The sequence below is a fragment of the Strix uralensis genome, chromosome 3 (assembly GCF_047716275.1).
Source record: "Strix uralensis isolate ZFMK-TIS-50842 chromosome 3, bStrUra1, whole genome shotgun sequence".
Classification (NCBI taxonomy): Eukaryota; Metazoa; Chordata; class Aves; order Strigiformes; family Strigidae; genus Strix; species Strix uralensis.
Window position 1 is genome coordinate 27,136,103 of NC_133974.1, and position 25,951 is coordinate 27,162,053.

A 25,951-nucleotide genomic window follows, 5' to 3' on the forward strand; every position below is an offset into this window, starting at 1 on the left:
CTCTTATTATAATTTATTTTTTGCAAATAACTAGCAGAATGAATCTTCAGAAAAATGTAACGTGTTAAAAAAAATCCATGAATCCTGCAGGTCCCTCCCCTGTAGCCCAGCTTCATGCATCAGCAGGTTTTCAGAGTAATTTTTGGTCTCTGCATGGAGTCTATTTGAAAATCACTTCAAAGCAAAAATGGGTGATGCCAGTGAGAGTGTGCCTTGCAGACTCTGGACAAAGATGAAAAGGGAACTGAGCACTGGAGTTTGGCTTTTGAGGACATTTTGTTAGTTTTCTGATAAAGTAGAGGGATCAGTGAACTGATTCCCATTGTTTTCAAACCTGCTCCAAGTACGGGTATTGGAAAGCAGGAGGTATATCCAAGCACAAGAAGCTTGTGCTTTGTTTTGGACACACTGCATACCTGCTTAGACCAGCCATGTTTTAGTGTGGTATCATATATGTATAACACATATTTCTCTCTGTACAATTCTGATTTCAATCTAAAATCCAAAAACATTGAGTACTGTTTTTGCTGCAATGTGGAATCACCATTCTCTTTAAACAGGAGGCACTTTTTAAAGAAAATGTCTACTGGAGGAAAAGAAAGGGCATGCTGGGTGCTTAGACCCCTGCCTTGTTCACCTGCTTACAGCTGGTGGCTTTCCTCCAATGGTGTGCGGCAGCCAGTCCCTCAACGCCTGGGTGGCACACGGCCCACGTTCACTGCATGACATTCACTGCGAGGGAGCTGGGAGTTGTTGAAGGAGAGGACAGTTTAAGCTGGTAGTTTCTTGTATCTAAAATTAGAGACAATTCACCTAGCTCTCTCCTGCTCTGCAAACCACTCCCCTCTAACTCAGAATCAGAAGTTGGTAACTGGAAGAACATTACTAAGCCATTACTAGAACATTACTATTTCTTCATTTTCCATCTTTCTGTGGTGAAATGAAAAGTGCCACATCTGGAAACACAGTATTGAAAAAAGTGTATGTTTGCTTGGTTTTTAAAGTTTTGAACTCAGTATCACACTGAAATATTTTGAATTGCAGGCATTAGAAGAGCCATCCAAGACTGCTAGTGTGACTGAAGGCACTACTTTTGACACCCATTCCGAGGTAGTGCTGTTATATCACTTTCAAATCTCTATTTGAAAATAAAAAGCAAAGGTTAACTGAGTGATGTGTCCTCCTTTTTCAGATGTGCTCCCCTGCCCAGCTCAGACAACAAACAGAAGAGCTGTGTGCTGTCATTGATCAAGTCCTGCAGGACCCGTTGACTATGGTAACCCATCAGTATGTGGGACTGACTTTTAATTTTCCTTTCCTTTTGTCTCTTGTCATTAATAAGTCTGTTCTCTGTTGAAAATAATTTTCCAGCGCCGATGCGAATCTTCTCCAAGTTTTCTGCAGATGAGCCCTGAGTCAGATGTTGGCAAGGTAGGTGAATAAGCCCAAATGCTCTTTCCAAGTCACAACAGTAAAGCTTATGACAACAGAGAGCTCCAGTTAAGAGATGCAACATCAGTAGGCTTGTTTGGTGGTTTGGAAGACATGGAAGGACAGAACTGTAGCCCTAAAGTCAGTACAGTCTTTGTTGCAGGATACTTTCCTGAAGTCAGGAGTTATATTATGAAAGAGAACTTGTTTATTAAGGTTTCTGAGGCTAGGATCCACAACAAAGAAATCCTTCATACCTTACCTTTCATATTGCAGGGTCTCTGGCTGTCTCGCAGATTTCATTCCATCTGTGGGTCCCCACTACAGAGGATCCAATGTTTCTAGCTTCAGTGATTTGGAACATCTTCCAGAATTTTTTTCATATTCATTATTGGTTTTAAGATAATGGGATAATTAAATGAATATGTAGACTTGCTCTTAAGTGCTGATTTCCTTTCAACTCTGGCCCGTCACAGGAGGGAGTTGTCTACTACATCCATTTACCCTGGATAACTCAGAAACAGGTAGTGAGAGGCAGGAAAAACTTTCTATACTGGTGTTAATCTTCTGGTTTCACTATGTTATATTGGTGTGCCTTCTGGGTTCAGAAGGATGAATAACCAGGGCATGAGGGTCCTGTATTCTGTTTGCTCCAGGTAACTTTAAGTTGGTATTACTAGCTATAAGAAAGTGAAAATGGAGGAAATCCAACTGTAAACAGGAGAAAAGGGATTTTTGGCAGAGAAACATATCAAAAAGTTAATGCATTCAAAATATCCTGCACAATGTCCAGTCTACCATGCAAAAATAGGGCACAGAACCAGCATTCCTGAGTGAGTATATTCAATATACACTTCAAATTTCATTTTCATTTTTCAAATTACTTCTGTCAACCACCACTCAGTGCTGAATCAGTCTTCAGGCAGCTGAAAGATGGAAACAGATGGAAAGATGGTAGCCGAAAAAGTAAGCAGAGACTGCTATTGAGGAATTGTTTTCCAATGCCTTCACTGAATCCAAAGTGGTTAAAATTCTACCACTAAGTTGTTCTTTTGAGCTGTAGCATCCAAAAACTACTTCTTTGAGCCAAATGGAAGGCATCCATTAGCAGTAATGAAACCAAGTAAAGGGGTCAAAAGGTGAGTTTAACAGGATGTAGCATAGGGACCAACCTAAAGATTGTGAGGACCTCAGAATGAGAGAGCAAAATCCTTAAACTGATGGTAAAAGAGAATCACAGACAGGAAGGGAAAAAGAGTATATAAGTAAATGCCTTAGATAGAGAATGGATTAGTCAGAGGAAAGCAAGTTCTTGGAGATGAGAACATGGAAAGATGGCATTTCAGGTTATTTTGTGAGCATATGTAACATATTTCATGGGGCAACCACACCTGTGGCTGTCTACTAATAAGCATTTTGTTATGGCACATCTCACAGACAATTTAAAGGCCAGCTTGAATAGGATGGGATCAATATTTTTTGAGCACTAAAAACTCAATATAACATTTTCTACATAATCATCTCAAGCAAAACTTTAATATACCTTATTCTCATGTATCTCATGAATTTTTATGGAAAAACGAAGATTTCTTGAATCTGAGCAATTAATAACTTGTCACAATGATGAAAATCTCTCTCAGTTACTCCTCAAAATAACTCATTGCTCTTAATATAACTATTTTGTGTAAGGTGTCAACAACGTTGCAGAGAGCAGCTGGGCGTGAAACAAGATATGTAAGTACTTTTATAATTACTCTATATTTTTCATGCAGAAATGTCTAATTTGTCTAATCTTGCTACTGTACTATAGGTGAGTCTGCATGTAGCAGACACACTCATCTATTCATGACATGAGGTGTTGTATCTAGTAGAGAAGTGAGTATGTTAGAGCACTGGCAAATGAGACTTGAGATGTCATCCTCTGTTGTAAATCCATCATGGCTGGAATCTCCTCAGTGCAGTGTCTACTGATAATTTTACCTGTGTGAATATGATGTTAAAACTAATTTATTCACATACTTCTTTGTTGTTGTTTGCTTTGAGCGTTGGACAAGAGCTCAGCTGTTTGGCAAACAGACTGTTACGGGTGCTAAAGGGTTTATTTGTTTGGACTCAGCCTGCGTAGTAGGGGATTTGCTCTGGTAGAAGTTCTCTGGTTCTTGCCCATCCATCAGAATTTGAGGCTGACCCAAACTTTTCCTTCCAAGCTGGCTGAAAACTCACAGTTTAGCCTTAGATGAATAGTAGCTGTTTTGTCACATACACACACATTCCAACATATAAAGAAAATATCTGTATTGAGTCATCAGTTCAATTATTGAAACATTAAACCCAATTAACATTTTAATTCTCACTAGCACACACAGTTACTGGCAGTTCCATATTTTACTTACAACTCATCTAGTCACGTGGTGAGAAATCTCTGCTTACTATTCATCATTCAGCATTTCTATTGAAGCTCACATCAAAGCAGTGCTGGCAAAGCAATAGAGGCTTCCCAGTTTTATGCCAGCACAATGCCTGACTGATCAATTCCATTTTCCTTCTTGAATGTGACAGTATGCATATTTTATTACATACTGTGATTTTTGCTTGACAGATTGTGCCTGCTCATACTAATTAGAAAAGATATTGGAAGAGAGCTTCTTAATAAAATAAAAGAGTGTGTTTCAGAGGTAGCCTGTGAGAACAGAGTATATTTAATACCACTTCAGTGCAGATCTTCAGATCCCAAAACTGTGGCTGACATATACCATAAATTCAGGCATTCAACTTATATGCCTAGGGATACGGTTAGATTTTCTTTGCTGGCATAGAAAATCACTCTTACAAATTCTTCCTTCCCAGTCTCCCTGGAACTTTCTCAATAAATGACAAATCACTATTTAAAAATACACTTGGGAATAACGTAGAGGATTATTGGTAGGCTAACCTTTCCTATAAAATGTACAAGCATGCTGAATTTTTTTGTGTCAGAAAATGGACTGTGATCTTCAGGCTGTAGTGGCTGAACTTGGTGGGTCCAGGCTCTCCTGGACTCTGGCATCGCTGCACTCTGCAGCAGTCTCCTGAGGGATGAGCCAGGTGTTCCTAGCAGCCCCCATATGTCACAGATCCTTCCCCCTCTCTTGTTCTGCTTCCTTGGTAGGACATACAAAGGCTATTTCTGTCCCTGCTAATAAATCAAGTAGTGGGTTATCCTCTGGCCCTTAGGGCAAGGGCACACTGAGGTGGTTTGCCATAGAGTTGTCTTCTCCTCTTACCCTTCCACTTCCTTCCCTTCAAAGTGAGCCCCTCAGCCCAGCACAAGACCCAGGGTGGCCTCATTCCTTCAGCTACCATGCAGACCATGATGGAGAACTGTCTGGAAGAGTGGTAGGTGGTGTGGCCCAAAGCGTGCAAGGGAGTGTGCTAACCATTAACTGGAAAGGACCTGTTCCTGATCCTCTCTGTGTGCTGACTTTTGTTCACTAGAGGAGATATAATCCAGGGGCCAACATTTCTTCATAGTAGGTACAAGATGTCTGTTTTGAAACAAGATGCATACTTTGAGCCAATTTAACAGTGTCCCTGGTAGAAATCAGGAACTGAGTATTATAGGGACACTTGTTATCATAATATCAAATTGTGAGTTCCCTCAGGAGGCCTGGGGTGTCTCATGTGAGCTGTCTTGGAGCAATGATTTTCAGCCATTCTTTTTTTGCAAATCTTTTTTTCTTTTAGAAGAAGTCTTTCAGTTTATGCAACAATTAATTTTGCTAGAAAGAATTAAAATGGTAATTGAGCAATATAATTTTCTTAATTTTTTTGTGTTCGTGATGTCTGATATTGAGCCATTTGTCAAAATGTTGCTTTGAGGGTGTTTTTGTCATCATGCTAAGGTATTATTTATAAACACACACACATAGAAATGTATATGTATGCACACATGGTAGTATTACTAATAACTTCAATAAGTTATATGGAATAGTAGACTAAATATACAAATAGTTGAATTATCCTGCCATTTAGCAATTAAAATGGCATAGATTTGCCTTCACCTCAATTATTTTTTGTCTTCTCATGCACTTCAGAACCTTTTAAGGATGTAAATGATTGTACAAATAGCAAGGGAGTGTATAAAAAGTGTGGAAAAATGTCTAACTTCAATGAAATTACAGCAGTTTGTACCAGTTGACAAATAAGTACTACAGTTGTCATTTAATATCTTTTTAAACTGTATGGTCTTTGATATGATCCTATTCACCATTTTATAATAGTGCATCTCTGTTGGCTTCAGGGATGATACTGCTGATTTGTAATAATAATATAATCATTCTCTAAATAAATTACTTTTATGGCTATTGAGTGCCCTAACATGTATACTTAGTCACTGTATTTCCATATAATTACTGTCACCAACAAAAGCTTTCTTAACTTTAATTTCAAGTTCTAGCTAATTCCCACTTAAATTATTTTAGAAACAATTTCTCATGATTAATTGGAATAATTACTTTGTATATTATTGACATTTTTGCTCTTTTTGACAGTTCTAGTCTAAAAACATTTTTTTAAAGTGTTATAGACATGACACAAGTAAAAAAATGAGAGAACATGAAGCAGCTAAAAATGCACACAGGCATGAAGAAATAAATAGCGCTTTTCTTTATCTGTGGTCTGCTGTGCTTACATACATTTCAGGTAACCCCTCTGAAATGAGATTTACTCTTAATTTGCACCCCTGAAATGAGAGAATTTAATTCCAGCCTGATTGTATCTGTAGATCACTTTCAAGTGCTTTGATGTTTTTAAGCTCACAATGAGACTGGTCATCACAGTTGGTTAATGGTATGAAAGAAAGTCCCTAGTACGTAAGTAACCACTAGTAAAAACTCTAGTTTACTCTGTCAAGGGCAGAAGATGTACTTCTTGTAGATTTAGTGCTAAATCACCGCTGTCCCTGTGTGGGTGGGAAGGTTTCCTCCACCAGTGGCTGTGTTTAGAGATGTGAGTGCTCTCAGTGAGGAGCACAGTCTCTACCATGACTCATGGTGATGCTGTTATCACCATCAATGTAGGAATAGAGCCAACAGGACCAGGGAGTGATTAAACATCTCTATTTAGCACTTGGGAGACCATGTCCAGAGTTCTGTGGTCAAATCTCTGCAAGGTTTTTCTCACAGGTCAGCAAAGGAAGAGCATGTTCTTCCCTCTCCAAACATGCTGGGATTGCTTTTCTTCTTGAAACGGTGAGAGGAACATACAGTTAAATTGATAAAAATCCAACTGTAGTGGTACTTCTGCAGAGGGTGCAGTCTGTAATGTTACTGACTTGTCTTCTACTACAGTTATAACATCTAACCATTGTATCTAGTACTTTTTTTACCACATACTGAAGAATATTCACATTTTAGAGTCTCAAGGCCTCCAAGTCACACCTACATCAAGGAAGGGCATGTTATTTGTACAGAAACACTGTATTATCCAGTGGAACTCCTACAGAGCTTGAAGAAGTTGATTGGAAGGATCAGTGCACCAGAAGTTCTGAATCTCACCACTACACAGGCAGATAAGCATGTGACACATGGCTATTTCACATACACACACACACACTTTGCATTCATCACATTTACCCTTGATCTGGAAAATAGGGCTTCTGCTGTTCAATGTATACTCAGAAAAAAAAAAAGTAATGCTTGAGTAGGATTGTTCTGGTTTTCATAGTGTAAAGTCAGAAGGATGAGAAGGTTAGATGGAGCTCCCAATACAATTGATAGTGTTAATAACATGGATGCTGCAAATTAACAGATAATGGCAGGCTCAGAAATATCAGGATTTACGTTTCAAGATTAGATCAAGAGGAAAAAGTGAAATTTTGTTGTACTTGGAAAAAAGTATCCCTAAATTTTAACAACAGGCATTCATATTTGATTATACCTAGAAATAAACTAGAAATTACAACATTTTAAATTCTCTTACCAATTGTATGTCACTGCATCAGCGGTAAAAGCTACTGTACCTAAGCATACTGCTGTCCATGGATTTTTCTTCTGTCATCACTGTAATCACTATGATATTGTATGTAATATGGTATATATTTACCTTTTTTGCAGGCCAGCCTTTACAAATCAGCACCTATGGTAACAGAGAGTCAGCTGGTATGTATTTCACAGCTGTGATACACTGTTTTTCATAATTTACACAAGCACAAAATCTAAAGTAAATATTATTTACTTTCTTAGTCCTTTGAAAGAAGCTGCAGTCAATATCTTACAAAGCTGCATTGCTTCTGCAGAGCTGCTTTACTTTCTTCTGTACTGAATACACACCTGTTTTAAGAAACTGTAAATCCTGACACTACTTATAAACCCATGGACTAAATGACAAACTAGAGAGTCTTGCTGAATCTTGAGGTATATGACAACTATAGAGTCTACTGCCGGTTCTTGGATTCTTGTAATATTCCGCTTCTACAACTTTGTTTATATGCAACGATGTTCTGGCATCTATTTTATTATTACACGCTGGTTTAAATCAAAGCTGGCTTAACTAGTGAAAAGCAAGGGTAAAATCAAATAAAAAAGGGGAGATTATTAATCAGATTTTCATTTTAGCTCTGATCACAATTTAGTCCTGTTGGAGCCAAACTTCCTGAAGAAGAGTCAGAAGAGAGGTCATGGAGCCTGTCCAAGTGACAGTGACCACTAATGAATGCCTAGGAAAAAAAATGAGAGGTGGATAAGAAATTTTCCTCACTGCATTTCAGCTAATGGAATTTTAGGGACTTCCTGAATCAATTTCTTCTGTTTAGTACTTTTTGACCACTTCTCTCATGTTTTTTTCGAGTTACATTTTGAATCTTGTTATACTTTGGTCTCTGAAACATTCTGTAGAAATACGGATTACTTTTAAATTATGCATTGTGTGAAGTACTTTATTTCTTTGTTTTAAACATACTACTTGACCTCAGTTCTTGTACTGAAACAGCAAATAATTGTTCTTTCTTCACTTTCTAAATAATATTAGTGTTTTTCTAGGTATTGACCATAATACCCTGTCAGCCACCTCTTTTTCATACATAAAAGTCAAAATTGCTTAGTCATTCTTTGAGAAGTGTGGATACTGTGCCATATTTTGGCTTGATGATACTTGTTGCCCTTTTGGTACCATTTTCAGGTTTTTGTTTTTGAGATTGGGAGACTAAAACCATAAACTGCTCGTGTCTTGCTCTGAACACAGAGCTTCCTATTTACATGATGACATGATAAGGTTCTTTATTGTTATTTCTATTCCTTTCTTAATTCCTAGTGATTTTTTTAGTTCTTCTTACTTGTATTGAGCAGTAAGACAATGTTTGCATAAAACTGTATACAATAAGTCCAAGATATATTTCCTAATAAATTTAGGATGTAGTTTAGTTTTTCCCTGGGAAATGTATCAATGTTGAATTCAGTTAAGTTTCACCTGCCTTTCTATCATTCATTCACTCACTCAGTATTATAAGATCTCTCTGTGATTCTTTGCACTGATATTTTGTTTTTGCTCCCTTGAACGATTCAGTATTACCAGCAAACTTTGTCACCTTACTAGCCGCTCTTTTCTAGCTGATGTTCATCCATAATTTAAAGCCCAGACTTCAGAGCACATCTCTGAGGAACTCTATTTGTGACTTCTCTCCACTGTGAAATTTAAACATTTATTCTAGTCTTTGCTTCCTATGTCTTAACAGTTCCATAGGAAATATTCTCTTTTACTCAGTAGCAGTTTCATTGCCTTAGCAGACCCTGCTGAAAGACCTTCATTAAGACTTCGGAAATCCACGTGCAGCATCACTAAACCTCCACTGGACTTTATGCTCTGTGATGCAAACTCATTTTATTATCCTTGGTCATGCTTTTAGGGACATGTTGGGAAAAAAAATGAAACACTGAGCCTCACGTAAGATGACCTGTTGATTCTCACTTGGTTTCATCTAATGTGTGTTCCTAGGTGCTGAAAGATTCTCATATCGCTAATTTAAATATAACCTACATCTGCCATATCAGCCAGCTTTCTTGAATCACTGACTCTTTAAAATAACTGTAAAAGATTTATCAGCCATGAGTGCCCTTTCAGAAGGGATTCCCTATTATTTGTCCAAATGTATACTAATTCTGTTCTTTCATGTAATTTGTTCCAACTACTTTGCACCGCTTGAAATGTCACACACAGTGAGCTGTGATTCCCTGTCCCCTTCAGGATCCTGTAGTAAAACCTGCCCCATAGTTGTCACTTCTCATTCTTCTGGTGCTGATTATGCCTGAAGGAGTAAGTTAAATACCACAATTCATAGTGTGGCAATTTCACACTGGAATTGCTTTACAACTTTATTTATTCCTTCCATTTTATTTGCTCATTTTATTCTCAAATCTGTCTTATTGACACTGCACTTGAGGCAGTTCCTCCAAATTGTTTTTTTTGCCAGTGTGAGAACCTCCCTAAGTCTTCCTGTGATGAAAGCTGAAGTGAGGAATTAATTTTCAGCCTTGGTCTCCACTTCTTCATGGATCTTTTTTATGTCTTGATTGTATCTACTGGCCCCATAGACTTTTAGTTGTAAGGCAATTCAGCAAGTCTTTTTCTCAAAGACTTTCTTGGCCTAATATATGACATTGTTATATTATGGGCTAGAATTTTTTTCTTTTTTTTTTTTTTTTTCCCCCCCTCTGGACTGTATTTGAATACAACTTTGGAGCCTCTTACTCCTTATTCCTTTTTTCACTCTTTGCACTGCTTTTTGAACATCTAGTATTTATTGATCTCTTAAAGTTTTCTTATAAAGTGACACACAGCTTCTCTGAAACATTACTGTCTTAGGCAATATCCTGGTCATTTATAAGCACTTCATCCTTTTGGCAGCTCCTTTGATTTTTTTTCTTTTTTTTTTAATAACTATTTTAATTGTTTAACTATATATTTTATTTCACTTATTTTAAATTGCTATCACTACAGTGGAATTCTTGTGCCTGCTTTTTGTTCAGACATCAGTGCTGTCTCTGAGCACATTGTGATCTCTTCATGAATGATTCTTCAGTAGTAACATTTTGACTTAGAAATTTTGCAGGATTTATGATTCAGCTAATTACTTCTCCTCTTGTGGATTCTCTGACTAGCTATATACCAGGGACTGATTATTTATGGTGACCAGAAATATTGTACCTATACCTCTTAATTATGTGACTTTCATCCAATGGACAGGCAAAGTGTTGAGCATGCCTCTGTGACTCTCATTAACAGACTTTCTACTCTTTTAAAAGATGACTATGAATGACTCATGATAACAAAGTGCAAAACCATACCCAGCGCGCCAACAGTACACACAATATTGTGGTTATCATTAACTATAACTTTTTTTTCTTTATATATTAAGCAAATAGGACAAAATTCATGTGGGACCAGTCTTGCATATCTTGGTACCATTTTCCTAGATTTTTTTGGTTCAGACATTTTAATGCTACAACAGTCATTCATGGTTTTTGAGTGTGCAATGAAAGGATAGCCCTGGGGAGCGCCAGCAACCAGGAGCATGGAAATCAGAGTGGGAAAACAGTGTGTGGAGCCTCAGCCAGGGCATGGCGCAGCAGTTGGTGTGGCAGTTCGTGCGGGAGGGTGTGCAGGGAGGGTGCCTCTTCGAAGGAGGGACATTCCACTGGCTGAGAGGAGACCCTTGAAGTACACACAACCCAGAAACTGGGCACCATTCTGTGACCAGCTGCACAGGCCAAGGACACTCACCCTACCTGGCCCTCAGGGCAGGATGGCAGGCACTTGTCTGAGAGCAAAGGCTGGGGGTTCTGCACCATCTACACCAGTGGTGGCCAATGCCTCCACCCAGACAGAGTTGCTGAAGAGAGAAGCTGCAGTGCAGTCCTCAGAGTGTAGGAAGTGCCCGGACCTTTCTCCTGGGACAGCGACAGGCAGCAGACCTGCCTGCAAAAGATGTGCCCAGGCGGAGGACATCTGGCTGAGCTGTAGGAGGTGGTGAGAAGGCTGCATAGCATTGAGGCTGAGAAGGAGTTAGGTAGCTGGTTCTAAGCACTGTCTGCTGTGGACCCACAGCCCATGGCCAAACAGCCAAAAACTCCCCCACAGGCACGCACAGAAGGGAGGGGAGCCAATAATGCAGGAGAATGGAAACTTGCACAGGCAAGGACCTGTAGGAGGAAGAGACTTCCCCTGAAGCCTGAGGTGCCCTTGCAGAACCACTTCACCGCTCTGCAGGCTGAAGAGGAAAGACCTGTCACATCAGGAGAGATGCTGGAGCTGAGTAAGGCAGCCCAATCTGATCCCTGTATAACAACCAGCACAACTGAGAAAAGACAACGGGTAGTGGTAGTAGGTGACTCTCTTCTGAGAGGTACAGAGGCACCTATCTGCTGACCTGACACACTCGAGAGAGAAGTGTGCTGCTTACTGGGGGCTTGTATCAGGGATGTCACCAAGACACTACCAAGCCTTGTACAGTTCACTGACTATTAACTGCTGCTGTTGTTTTATATTGACACCAGTGATACAGCCAGGAGCAGTCTGAGGAGTATCAAGAGGGATTACAGAGCCCTGAGAGCAGTGGTAAGGGACTCTGGAACACAGGCAGTTTTTTCATCAATCCTTCCAAAGGGAAGAGGTTTGAAAGGGCCAGTCAAATCTGGCAAATCAACAGTTGGTTATGGGACTGGGGCACAGCTACTTAGACCATGGGAGTCGCTTTGAGAAACCTGGGCTACTGGTGGCTGATGGGGTCCATCTGTCAGCCTCATGCCTGCAAGGCTATGATCTTATTGGCATCACAGAGACGTGGTGAGATGGCTCCTATGACTGGAGTGTTGGAATGGAAGGATACAGGCTCTTTAGGAAGCACAGGCAGGGGAGATGAGGAGGGGGTGTTGCCCTCTGTGTCAGTGACCAGCTGGACCAGCTGCCTGGGGATGGATGAAGAGCTGACTGAGAGCTAATGAGTCAGGATTAAAGGGAAGGCCGGGACAGGTTACATTATAATGTCAGTCTGCTACAGGCCATCTGATCAGGAAGACTGAGCAGATGAGACTCTCTATAGGCAGATAGGAGCAGCCTCACATTCACAAGCCCTGGTCCTCATGGGACTTCAACCACTCTGATATCTGCTGGAGGGACAACACAGCAGGGCACAAGCAATCCAGAAGGTTCCTGGAATGCGTTGATGATAGCTTCCTTCTCCAAGTGATAGAGGAGACAACAAGGAGAGGTGCTATGCAGGACCTTGTTCTCACCAACAAGGAGGGGCTGGTGGGGAGTGTGAAGATCAAGGGCAGCCTTGGATGCAGTGATCATGAAATGGTGGAGTTAAAGATCCTTAGGGCAGCGAGGAGGGTGCACAGCAAGCTTGCTACTGTGGACTTCAGGAGAGCAGACTTTGGCCTCTTCAGGGGTCTGCTTGGCAGAGTAGCATGCGATAAAGCCCTGGAGGGAAGAGGGTCCCAAGAAAGGTGGGTAATATTCAAGGATCACCTCCTCCAAGCTCAGGAGAAATGCATCCCAACAAAGAGGAATCCAGGCAAAAATGCCAGGAGGCCTGCATGGACACACAAGGAGATCCTGGACAAACTCAAACACTAAAAGGAAGCCTACAGAGTTGGAACCAAGGACAGGTAGCCTGGGAGGAATACAGAGAAACTGTTTGAGCAGGCAGAGATCAGGTTAGGAAGGCCAAAGCCCTGATAGAATTAAATCTGGCCATGGATGTCAAGGGCAACAAGAAAAGCTTCTATAGGAACATCTGTTAAAAGGAAGACTAGGGAAATTATGGGCCCTCTCCAGAAGAAATAGGAGACCTTGTTACGTGGGTCATGGAGAAGGCTCAGGTACTCAACAAATTTGTTGCCTCATTCTTCATGGGCAAGGGCTCCAGCCATGCCACCCAAGTTGCAGAAAGCAAAGGTGGGGACTGGGAGAAAGAAGAACCACCCACTGTAGGAGATGATCAGGTTCAAGACCACCTAAGGAACCTGAAGTTGCACAACTCTGTGCAACCTGATGAGATGCATCTGCAGGTCCTGAGGGAACTGGCAGATGAAGTGGTTAAGACACTATCTGTCATATTTGAGAAGTCATGGCAGTCCGATGAAGTTCCCGCTGACTGGAAAAGGGGAAATGTAACCACCATTTTTAAAAAGGCAAAAAAGGAAGACCCAGGGAAGTATACGGGTCATTCTCACCTCTGTGCCTGGCAAGATCATGGAGTGGATCATCCTGGAAACTATGCTAGGGCACATGGAAAATAAGGAGGTGATTGGTGACAGTCAACGTGGCTTCACTAAGGGAAAATCGTGCATGACAAATTTGGTGGTCTTCTATGACAGGGTTACAACGCTGGTGGATAAGGGAAGAGCAACTGATGTCATCTACCTGGACTTGTGCAAAGCATTTGACACTGTCCTGCACAACATCCTTGTCTTTAAATTGGAGAGACATAGATTTGACAGATGGACCACTAGGTGAATAAGAAATTGGCTGGATGGTAGCACTTGAGTTGTGGTAAACGGCTCGATGTCCACACGGAGACCAGTGACCAGTGGCGTTTCTCAGGGATCGGTATTGGGACGAGTGCTGTTTAACATCTTTGTTGGTGACATGGAGACTGGGATTGAGTGCACCCTCAGCAAGTTTGCCGATGACACCAAGCTGTGTGGTGCAGTTGACACGCTGGAGGGAAGGGATGCCATCCAGAGGGACCCTGACAGGCTTGAGAGGTGGCCTGTGCAAACCTCATGAAGTTCAACAAGGCCAAGTGCAAGGTCCTGCACATGGGTCAGGGCAATCCCAAGCACAAATACAGGCTGGGGGATGAGTGGATTGAGAGCAGCCCTGCAGAGAAGGACTTGGGGGTGTTGGTGGATGGAAATCGGACTATGAGCCAGCAACGTGCATTCGCAGTCCAGAAAGCCAAACATATCCTGGGCTGCATCAAGAGAAGTGTGGCCAGCAGGTCGAGGGAGGTGATTCTCCCCCTCTACTCCACTCTCGTGTGACCCCACCTGGAGTACTGTGTCCAGCTCTGGGTTCCCCAACATAAGAAGGACATGGACCTGTTAGAGTGAGTCTAGAGGAAGGCCATGAAGACAACCAGAGCACTGGAGCACTTCCCTTATGAGGACAGGCTGAGAGAACTGGGGTTGTTCAGCCTGGAGAAGAGAAGGCTCCAGGGAAGCCTTATAGATGCCTTCCAGTACTTAAAGGGGGCTACAGGAAAGTTGGGGAGGGACTCTTTATCAGGGAGTGTAGTGATAGGACGAGAGGGGCAAGGGTTTTAAACTGAAAGAGGGTAGATTTAGATTAGATATAAGGAAGAAATTGTTTATTGTGAGGGTTGGTGAGACACTGAAACAGGTTGCCCAGAGAAGCTGTGGGTGCCCCCTCCCTGGAAGTGTTCAAGGCCAGGTTGGACGGGGCTTTGAGCAACCTGGTCTAGTGGAAGGTGTCCATGCCCATGGCAGGGGGGTTGGAACTAAGATGTTTAAGGTCTATTCCAACCCAAACCATTCTATGATTCTATGATTTATCAGAGTGTATTTATATACAAAAATAGTAGCAGAGGAGTCATATATATTTAGAGCAAATGCAGAATGGTATTTTTGTATTTTGTGAGCAGGTTTAAATGATAGTAACAGAAACAACTCAGTGCAAATTAGTGCATGAAAAAGACTGTGGATATGAGTTGTAGGGACTCGTGTCTGGACAGAAGATGAGTTCAAGCATCTGAAGAAAGAAAATTATTAGAGAAAAATAGATAAAAATGCTCATGGTCTGGTCCAGGAGTTAAATCTGGAGTGTTTCAGTTAATATCTAGACATATTTTTGTGGATTATTTTATTCTGGAGTATTTTAGTGTGACTTGGCAGCTTGAAATATTTCATGGCCTTTGAACACTGATGAATATCTTCTGGAAGGCAGAACCTGCCATGGGTCTATATCCATACTTTCTCAAACACCAAATTGCAGGCACTGCTAAAGTGAAATGTGTCAGTTATACTGAGGAGTGGTCCATACAGAGCCATCACGCAACCATATCAATACATGATATACCAAAAGAAAATGTGAGTGAAGAGAACTTAAATGTGCTAGAGTCTCCTAAAGAAAGGGAGGGAAGCAGAGAGGGAAACAAAGAGCAGTGTTAGTGCTAAGGTCTTATCCCTCTCCCTGCCGCCAGCCTGGGCAAGTGAGCAGCACCTGGGCAAACCTGCTCCCTTTTCTGGTCCCAGACTTACATACTTGCTCCTCTGCTGGTCCCAGAACAGCAGCAGAGATGAGTGCCTCCTTTACACTATTCTTATTGTGGGTCTGTCCCCTTTCTCCAGCTGTTGAAAAAAAGACTCATCCCTGTACTGAGTAGAATGGAAAAGGACTAAATCTGTTGATTTTAGTTTGGGCTTAATTTAGCACAGAGTTGGTGGAAATCATAATACAGTACAGTATCAGCCATCTTGTTGAAAATTCAGCTGTTTCTTGAAATGCAAGTATTTCAGTATGAACAAAAATAAAGGCAACTTGAATTTCAAACAGGTGACTGTCCTTGTTCTCTGTGCTCTGGTGCAAGACCTGCCGCCGTTTCAGCATGGACGTGGAGAAAATAATTATCCTTCTTTCCTAGGCTTCTCAGTGATGTGAATGATTTATTATTTAGCTGGAGGAAGAGGAAATCCTTTTAACCACAGTTATATGCCTACACACCTTAAAATCTAGTAAAGGAGAACTTCACTGTAGACTGATACGCTCCCTAGAATGTTTTATTGCATTTTTGCAAGTGTAAGGCCTTTACAGGAAAATAAATATAAACTAATAAGTTCAATAACAAATTTATCTTTGTGAAGACTAATTTGTGGCAGGAAAGAAATAGAAGGCAAATATTTTAAGGTGTTTCACACTTCAATTAGACAAAGCATCTATGTTTGTATTTTTAGGAGAAAAAACATCTTTTTGCTGGCAGTGGAAACTGCAGTACTCCTTCATGACAAGAGAGCCAGTCCCTCACCATCTGAAGGCAGGTGCTCTCAAAAATTTAGAGGCTCCTCAGGTGACTCTGGCTTCTCAGTGCTGATAGAATGTGAATGCATTGGCTGGGGCATGGTGTCTTGCATACTTGCCCCATCTGCCTCAGGGTCTCTTTCCCTGAAACAGTTTGCTGGAAAAAAATGGAACTGGAAAGTTCCTCTCCATGAAGGAATTCTTTGGTTATCCCATTTGAAGCAAAAGGCTTCAAAGACTACAAAAGACTATTTGTACAGAAAAACTAGATATAAAGGCTATGTAAGCAAACAGATAGGCTTGGTGCTTGCTATTTGTCAAACAAGGTCTGATGAACTCAGAGCAGAATGGAAAGAAAGAGGGTAGCTAACTCTTTTATCCCAAGGCTAGCTCTCCTGTTTTGTTATATATTTTTATCTGATCATGTCATATTTTTGTTAATCATTTGTCTGGTTTTCTCAGGGGCACGCTGCTTCAAAACAGCACTGCATTGAAAACATATTAAAAAGCCAATTTCTTGTTAAACACTAAGAGGCAACTTTTTTGTTTATGGCAAAGCTGTTCAGGTATCCAGAATGACTTAATGTCTCTGTAGTTACACAGAGCGCTGCAGAGTGACTGCAGTCATTGCTAGCCAGCAAAGAAGGGTCTGGCCCTATGTGGTCTGGAGATCTCTAAATACTCTGGATAAGAGGAAGTGACAGTGACTCAGACAGGAGAAACATGGGACTCAGAATATTTTAAGCCTCTACTGAGAGGAATGGGGTTGCAACTAGGACCTTACTCACCAGTTTCAGCAAGGTCTTAGGGACAACCAGTGTCATAATAATAGAGGAAAAAATTAGAGGTGAACATGCCCATACACCTGCCAATGAGAAGTTCAGTCTTCTGACTTTTGAGGCAACTATCATGCTAGGCTCATTTTCATACAGCCAAAATATCTTCTGTCTTCGAATAAGTGTGGCCATTTCCATGCTGCCTATTGAGATACACCCTGGCCCAGCCTATCCTCCTGTTTCTGACTGTGAGCTTGCTGACCTGGGCCAAAACTGCCAGGGAGCACCCTGGCACTGATTCAGTACAAATGGTTATGGGTCAGCTCTGGATATTGTGTCTTGGCCCTTGTGTAATTTGCTAATAGGGCTGTAGCAATATGATGGTGAAGTGCTAAGGCTTGGACAACCGGCCCAAGCCAGAGTTGACCTGTAGATGAATCCTGTATATTTTATAATTGATAACCATTGTGCTAATAGGTATTATACTAAGTTATAACAAACCATCTATTCTGATATAAAAAATGCTAAAGTGTTGAAGTATTGAAGCCTGAACAACAGGCCCCGAGCCAAGCTGCTAACTTAGTATGTAGTCATTAGCGAAATATGTATGCTCTTTAATGAAAGATGTAGCTTATATATCATATACTCATTACTGACGATGAATGTTATGAAAGCATGTCTATCCTGAATGTATCTTTCTTCTTCTTTGTGTAGGGTTAAGTTAATAAGGCTATGAAGCCAGCTGTCTGGCCTTGGGACCAGATGTGTGGCTTTGATCTAAAAAGAACATAAATAAATTAGATAAGCAGGGAAACTCCCTTAGCTTCTCCCTTGAGCCCTGGCCAGGCTCTGGCGGAATCTAATTGGAAAATGACACCAGATATTTTCCACTCAAAACAAAGGTGCCACTTATTCTGGCTTGCTGGTTTGGGGTATATAAGGCTGGACCCCCTTGCAGCGACTTTGGAAGCCTCACCTATGGGTGGACGCACCGCGTAGGATTTCCCACTTGCCGGGACAGGCTCTCCAAATCCTCGCTGTAACCGGGGCTCCCCAGTGTCTGCGGATCTGGATGATGGTAACGTATGCAAGTGGTGATGGATCTTTATTAATCACTATTCTCTCTCTCTGGTGGTAATGATTTGATGCATTACCCTGTATTTTCCTATTTGTTTACTTTAAGTGCACTATTCTGTCTTTTCTTACTGTATGTTTTCTGTATTACTCTGCTACATTATTTAGTTATTCCCAGTAAAATATGCCTACTCTTTTCACTCTGGTGTCCGAGTTTAATTGGTATCCTTAATCAACAAAACAGATGGCAGCCCATTGCTACCATAACAGCCTTTACCATTTTTCAGTGCTGTTGCAGGAAGACCAACACTTTCCTTAGCAAAACTAAGTCTTAGCTTGTTTCTCAGCAGTGTTAGCTGTGCCACCTACTATCAAAGAAAAAGTTCAAGGTTTTAGTTTTGGATCAAAGATTTTATACAACTTGTCAGGGCGCTAATAAAGCATTTCAAATTCTGGTTGCTGGCTGATATTTGTCATTCTGCTAGCAGAGTCAGACATAAACATATGACTCAGTCAGCACTTGAGTGTGCAATGTTGTTTAGAAAAAGCTTCCTTAAAAGCATTTCTACAGTGTGCTTTTGGAAGAGGTTTTCTGCGTAAGGAGAGTAGCTTATCCTTGGTGATTTCAGGTACCTCAATGGGCTTTTAATTGCATGGTTACATGGTGTGGAGGAGTGCTAGAAGGCCATGGGTCCTTTGTCTGCGTAATGATGACTTGATAACAACTGTAGCTTTCTTTATATTTTTATATTTACCTTTGTGTTGAAAGCCAGGAGTCTTTCACTTTTACAAACTCTTCTCAGAAATCTTGGAGAGGAAAATGATTATTTTATGGTGAATCTTACAAAGAAATAGTCATGAACGACTGTAAGTTCATTAAATGAGCACTCTATCTTTCACTAAATTTACCTTTTTAATGAAAAAGTTTAAGTTTTTAATGCAACTTGGCAGTCATGACTCTTTTAAAAAAAGTTAATTTCACCTCATGGCTTATTTTTTGCTTTCAGTTGAAAGTGTTTCTTCTTACTTGACGGGCAGATGAAAGGGCCCCAACCTGTGGAAAGGAGGGAGGGGAGAAAACACAAAGCTAAGGGAAGATATTTTGCTGCCTGGGCTTTGGTCTTCCCAAGTGTGTTGTGCTCCTTCCGGCTCTGCTGCCTTCCTCAGCCCCTGAGCACTGCTCTGTCCTTTCCCAGGGCAGAGTCAGAAGTGTAAGACATGGGGACATCTCCTGCCTCCTGCACCCTCCCCTCCGATGGGTGTTCCTCTTGCCTGGTCCTTGCTGAATGCCTGCAGATCTTATTTTAAGGTGATCCATAACTCAGTTTACATGATACATCCAGCAATCTCAGCTGTATCATTTTAAGCTTACATTCACAGTAAGCTTCTCTTTTTTCCAGACAGACTGCTTAAGTGTATTGCTCTTATAAACAGACAGCATGGTGTTATTAAATGTACATAGTCTAAACCTTACAACTAAATCTAATGGCAAATCATGTTTCTTCTCTTCATTTTTATACCCTGCTGGGTACTGAGGATGGGGAGCTGTGACAGAGCCTATTTCTCAGTCCCAGATGGTCAAACTGCCTCTCTGGACTGCAACCATAGAAGGAGCTCAGCAACAATCCTGTTGTTATCTATATCAGTTATGACAAAGACCGCCCATTTTCTATGGGGTAGCCATAACAGAGGAGAATATAACTGACTTTTTTTAAAGTTTAAATTCAATCACAGTGCCCTCCAGGACTTCAGTACTTACCAAATTCTAGTGAGAATGTACACTTTTTCCTTCCTTTTCTTTGCTTACTGAACAAGTTGTCTGTTTTAAAATTAACCCCTAGCCTCCATTTAGAGTTTATGCCTCAATCCATCATGTCAGACTTTACTGTTAGGATTCTGAAAATCACAGATGTACTAAAATAACAAGTTAATAGTAATTTGTTTGGTTGGCTGGTAGCTAACGAAGAAACTTTTTCTTGATGAAATAATCCGATTTATCTGAAATGAGGTGTATCACACATCCATGGTGATTAAATTCTCTAAAATTGTACTTTTCCAAGTGAACTCTTAAAGATTCTGTCAAAATACAGCATGCAATCACTGGTATTATTCCCCAGAAATACTTTCCCCTAATATGTTGCTGCCTGGGTGTAAGTTAACAGCATCACATGTTGCCTTTCCTTGTTTCACAGTTACTCTTTTGAGGAGCCCAGAAAGGAATTTGAAGTGTGAAAGCAGATGTGTGGCTGTGCATAAAGTGTGACTTGATGAACTTATCAAGATGCAGCTGAACAGCTAGCAAAAACAGCCAGCAAAGCCCACAAACCATAGTCTGACAGCCCAGCATCTATTTTTGTGTGGGTAATAAACAGATGTCAGTGGCGAGGATCTGTGCATAAAAACAGCTCTTGCCATTTTTGTCCACAGTCTGTATTAAAAGTAGGCCAGGCAGCATGACACCTGAATAATTTTGGTGGTGAACCATGTTATTAATAAAATTTTAAAAAATCTAGTCAGCAAAGCCCCGCTGGAATTGACTTGTCTAACAGATATTCTGTAAATTGTAAAGTATTTTATTTTGTTTTTCTTCTACCTCTTTTCTCTTGGGTGTGCTATGGGTCAAGACAAAACCTGGTGTCATTCGTCCCGTGCTGGTGAAAGGCAAGAGTGCACAGCAAAAGGAGGAGCCCTATCAACCCAATCCTTTTAAAAAGTACCTTGAAGAAATCACTGATCAAGATATTGAGCAGGTAAGTAACTCTCACTCTGAATGATTTTGTAGCCTCAGCTAGTTTCCTTAAAGATGATGGAATAATCTTAGATCCTTATTTTGTTCTGGTCTCTTCTTTTTTTGCAAAGTTAGATGATTCCCCAAGGCTCCTGAAGGAGTGTCTCCAGGCTGGAGATGGGCAGCTGGGGTTTATACAGGAACATTTTTTTTTTTGGTGATCTAAAAACCTGTATGTTGAGGAGAGGACCTTTGTATGATGTCTGTAGAAAACACTGTACAAAAGAAAGTGGAAATCCTGTGCTCCCCTGTCAAGCAAGTGTCTGGATCAGATCTACTAGAAAGCACTTCCTCCATTTGGGGTCCAGACCTGAATCTTCTCTAAAGAGAAATGAGGACAGCAAGGACTGGGCAAAGTTCACTCTTCCCTCTTCAAGGGAGATTGCAGAGGAGCCCCAGTGAGCTTCCATCTCACTCCCCAGTGAATAGCTCCCCCAGGTCTGTATTCATGTTCCTCCACTGTTTGAGGGGACATCTCTTCTATCATATGCAAGGGGCATTAATGGACAGCCACAGGGCAGCAAAAGTGTCTTCTCCCACAGACCTCTTCATAAAGCCATAGGATCACTTTGCAAAAACACATCTTGAACTTTCCTGACCTGTATGAGGCATGATCTCAGAGAAACCCTGGATAAATGGTTCTGTCAGCTTTTTCTCATGCATTTGTGTTTGTGTGAATTATTGTGAATTAAACCTTAACTGCGATACATAATCTGAATGTCCCTGTGGGAGCTTATTATTAACCTATCCCGTATGTTCGGAGTCCTCCATCTGGCGGATAGTAAAATGAAGCCAATAGTCCTCTTGTCAGACATGATGTGAATGAAATACCTTGCTAATTGATTTTGTCTTACTTCTATGCCTCTCTAGTCACATTAGAGAGAGACTTTAGCAACAGCAGTCCTCTCTTCTTCCTGTTAGAACTGAATTTTTTTAAGATTTCCATTTCTGTTCTTTCCATACCTCCCCCTAGTTCTGACTTGCTGTAGGAAAATCACAATGTTTCTCAAGAGTACTGCAGCATTACAAACAGAGAAAGATTTATTTGTAGTATTAGGGGGTTCCAGCAACACGTGTGGGTGGCATCAGAAGGTTTCTAATTCTATAAGTTTCCATAGAATTTAGAGTTTCTGTAAAATATAAGAAAAACTGAATAAAAATGATGATTTACAACTTGTCTCTGCACTTTTGAGGTTGACAGTGAATATTTGACTTCAGAGACTACAGGTGAGCTCATAATGAGTTTTTCATCCTTTAACTTACTGAAACTCTTCTGATGCCAAGGAAGGGAATTCACCCTTCCACCTGGGATGAAAGAGGAGGAGAGCTGACCTAGAGCTGCTGCTAGAGAACTTCTGGTCTAGGCCACCTCATCAGGGCTTTTCTGCAAAGGCAGGGGCAGCTCATACCTCCCTTTTATCAGGGCTGGGCACAGATTCTGCTGGCTATCATTTCGCTGATGAAAGAACGATACTATCATCACCAAACTTTGTATTTTCAGGCAAATACAACCTGGGGTTATTGCCATAGTCTGAAGCTTTATGACATTTGAAACTGTGAAAACCAGTCAACTTACAGCTTATAAATTACTTATGATACATATTACTGAAGTACTGAGGACACAATAAGTCCATCAATAAATGTGGTTGTTATAGCAAACACCCAGATTAGTTTATATAAAAGCTATGTATTAAAATGAACTAAACACATTACTTTGATAGATGACACTGATAGATGGAAAAGTTAATTTCACAATGAATATTTTCAGTTTTGCTTCCTTTATTTAAAAAAACAATGTCGTATGTTTTAAAGTACTGATAAATTGCTTCCTAACCTAAGAAATACCACAGGTTGTTGTAAAAATCTTGTTATTTTGGGATATCTCTATTAAGACATCTTTGTTCTGAAAAAGGAATTATTTAGGCCTGTATCCAGATGGATTCACTGACTTAACAGAAACTGTTTTGTTTGTGTGAGAAATGGCTATATGATTCTAGTGGTCATCTAATACAACGATTAATAGTACGATAATAGCCAGATCTGGGGGAAACACTAAAGTGCTGAACATGACAGGATATGCTTATGATTTCAGCTCTTGCCTCTCAGAGTAGGTCTATGGTGCTGATATAAGTCCCTTGTGAATGAAGACTTGGGTGTCCACATGAGTATGTTCACAATCTTACAGCATCTGTGAAACTCTCCTGAGGGGTTTTAGTGCCTGTAATAGCACTGCAGCTCTGCCTGTGGAACTGGGCTCGGTGCCCAGACAACAGCTTGAAAATTGAGGTGGTTGTCTCTAACCATGGCGTTGTTAGCCTATAAGGACACATTCTCCCTCTTCACCTGCTCTCAGTAATTAGCATTTTTGGCTGCAGAGTGTCTGGCTTCCAAAGAGTGGGAGGGGTTCACACCAATATTACCCCAAAATCAGGTAAATTGACTGCTTTCATGGGATATGGGAGCTGGGGATTAAAACTAGGAGACTAGCAGCTAAGCTTTCTGCTTTCTGTGGAAGAGTCGGTGATGGTGATAGTTCACTTGTCCTCAAATAAGAACATAGCAGACATTTACTGTGGCTAAGGACAAAATTGCTCATACCGTTACTGATTTTCCCTGGTTTTCTTTGGAGATTTCCCCAGTGCTGCTGGGAGGTTGAGCTCTTACATTTCTGTTCTCTCCCTCTCTCTGCATCTTCTTTTCCTTTTTTTCTAATACCATTGCCAACAACACCCTTCTGAGGTGATGTTGCTGCCCCTCCTTCACCCAGCCCATCTTGAAAGGACAGACCCTTTCAGGCTGCATCTTTGAGGATGGTACAGACTAGATGAGGTTCCAGATAGCATCAAGTTTATTAGCTTCTCTCTTTTGTTTTTTCTTAGGCCTCATCAGTACCTCCCCTCCTTGTCAAACCTCCCAGTGTGACACTGAGCACTGGTAACTATGTGGATGACATTCAGTTTGAGACATAATGATGCAGCCAGCCATAACTGCTGACCTTCATCTTTACGTCCCTGTGTTAAACACATGCTTTTTTGCACAACAGAGTAGCTTGTTTGCTTTTCACTTCATTAAGAAACATCCCCATGTGGAAAAGGCCATTTCCCTTGTAAAAAACCAGTAATTTTTGCTTTAACAGGGAGCTGTTCTCATGCAGATAATCCAAAGTAATGGAAGGAGACAAAAAGAGATTTCTAAATTAGTAAAGATTGTCTGGAAAGGATGTAGCTCAGCTCACAGATAGCTCTTTTTATCTGTGTTCTGGGTATGCTGTATATAGATTGACACTGGTGTGCCAATAAAATTTATAAACCAGGGAAAAATCTCATTTTATTTTGGCTTTTTCTCAGTTTATGCTGCTTTTTTTTTTTTTTTTTTTTTCCCCCCGGGCACATATACAACTTGTAGCACTGGGTATTCAATGGATATCCCCCCATGAAACACTTGTTAGAGACAGAGAGTAGTGTTTCTGAGGTTCCAATCTGACAGTGTTAATCTTCCAACATTTTTAGATGCCCTTACTGAAGATGGTAATATCGTTATCATGAGAAAGAATTTTTTTGTTCTTGCTTAGAACATTTCAGTAATGTTTAGGAATTTTGCTGTTATGCTCCAATTTGTTCAAAAAAACACCATAAAATATGCTATATATGAGTATATGTAACTCATGAGAAGCGCTGATGTGACAGCTTCATGAAAACTTTGGCTTGAAACTGTGGAAACAGAATCTTTTTTTTTCGGAAAAAAATAGGGCATTTTGTTACATAATAATATGAAATCAAATCATAATGAATGTTAGATAATTCATGTGCTTGCAAATATTTATTTAAAAGAATGTACGTAGACTTCTTTGTCATTAAAAAAAACCCCACATTGGGCATTGGAAGAGAAAGATAAGGATGAACTAAAGAGATATTAGTTACAGTTGTTATGAAGCTGTGCAGCCAGTTTGCCAAGGTTTATCATTAGTAGAAGTAGGGCTGGTGCCTCTAAGGAGGAGTGGCAGGAGGCAATGTTGGTGTGGAGCAAGTGCTGCCTGGTTCCCTTCCAGCCACTCTCGCCGCTGCTGAGCTCTGATCTGCTCGTTTGCTCACACTCACTCTTTTGGCGGGTGATACATTAGCTTCTGCTGGAACTAATCACAGCTCTTGTCACAAATTTTCTGGGTCTTGAGCTCAAAGGCACAGCGCACAGGGGAGTTTCTGGTCTAGACTCAGTCAGCTGAGTGGGTGAGAATTTGGGATGTATTTTGTCAATGGCCTAGACAAAACTCAAGCACAAGATTTGTGCCAAAACCTGGGTATGCCTCCTTGACTCTATCCCTAATCTTTTAAAAAAAAATTTTTTTTAGAGGATTTTATCCGTTAGGTGAAAAACATATTGTTTTTTTTAACCAGAAACACTATTAGCTGCTGACAACTTGCAGTAGTGAAATATATTGTGTGCACCTTCACTGGTTTAGCATTTAAATGGCTGAAAAGGCTTGTTAAAAAGCCTGAAGTGCTCCTGCTAGTACGTAGGTAAGGCAGACTTTCTTTTGTACCTCTCAGACACTGTTTCCAGATTGGTTTTGCTTCCAATCCACCCTCTCAGAAAATGTCCCAAAATGTTGCCATTTATCTTAGCATATGATCATTCTGGGCTTTCCTTCTCTGTCACTTGAGCATCAGTTGAGCTGCAAGAGGGAGATGCACTGGAACCCAGATGAAGCATAACTGGTTTAATGGGACATTTACAGGAGGTTTTTGTATGTGTACTTTCATGCTGATGAAAGTGCTTAGTGTAAAGCAATTGTCTTGGCATGAAGGTAGAGTATCTTTAATCATCAAGCCCTATGAAATGTAAAAACCATGCAAGACAAGCACTTTGC

General features: G+C 40.7%; 1 protein-coding gene across 12 annotated transcripts in view; it reads left to right on the forward strand.

Moving 5' to 3' along the window:
- MLIP (muscular LMNA interacting protein) overlaps positions 1-25,951 on the forward strand; it is a 126,672-nt gene that overhangs the window by 74,221 nt on the left and 26,500 nt on the right. For 10 of the 12 annotated variants that reach the window (XR_012628023.1, XR_012628025.1, XR_012628024.1 and 7 more), the window contains 6 exons: positions 1,045-1,110; positions 1,193-1,276; positions 1,372-1,431; positions 3,121-3,165; positions 7,524-7,567; positions 20,914-21,046. Coding sequence is in view for 6 of the 12 variants with exons in the window: in XM_074861740.1 (XP_074717841.1) it covers positions 1,045-1,110; positions 1,193-1,276; positions 1,372-1,431; positions 3,121-3,165; positions 7,524-7,567; positions 20,914-21,046 (432 nt within the window). In the remaining 6 variants the exon portion in view is untranslated. Of the gene's footprint in view, positions 1-1,044; positions 1,111-1,192; positions 1,277-1,371; positions 1,432-3,120; positions 3,166-7,523; positions 7,569-8,024; positions 8,384-20,913; positions 21,047-25,951 lie in introns of those variants that run through there. The other 2 variants (XM_074861746.1, XM_074861741.1) reach the window with 2 other exon arrangements.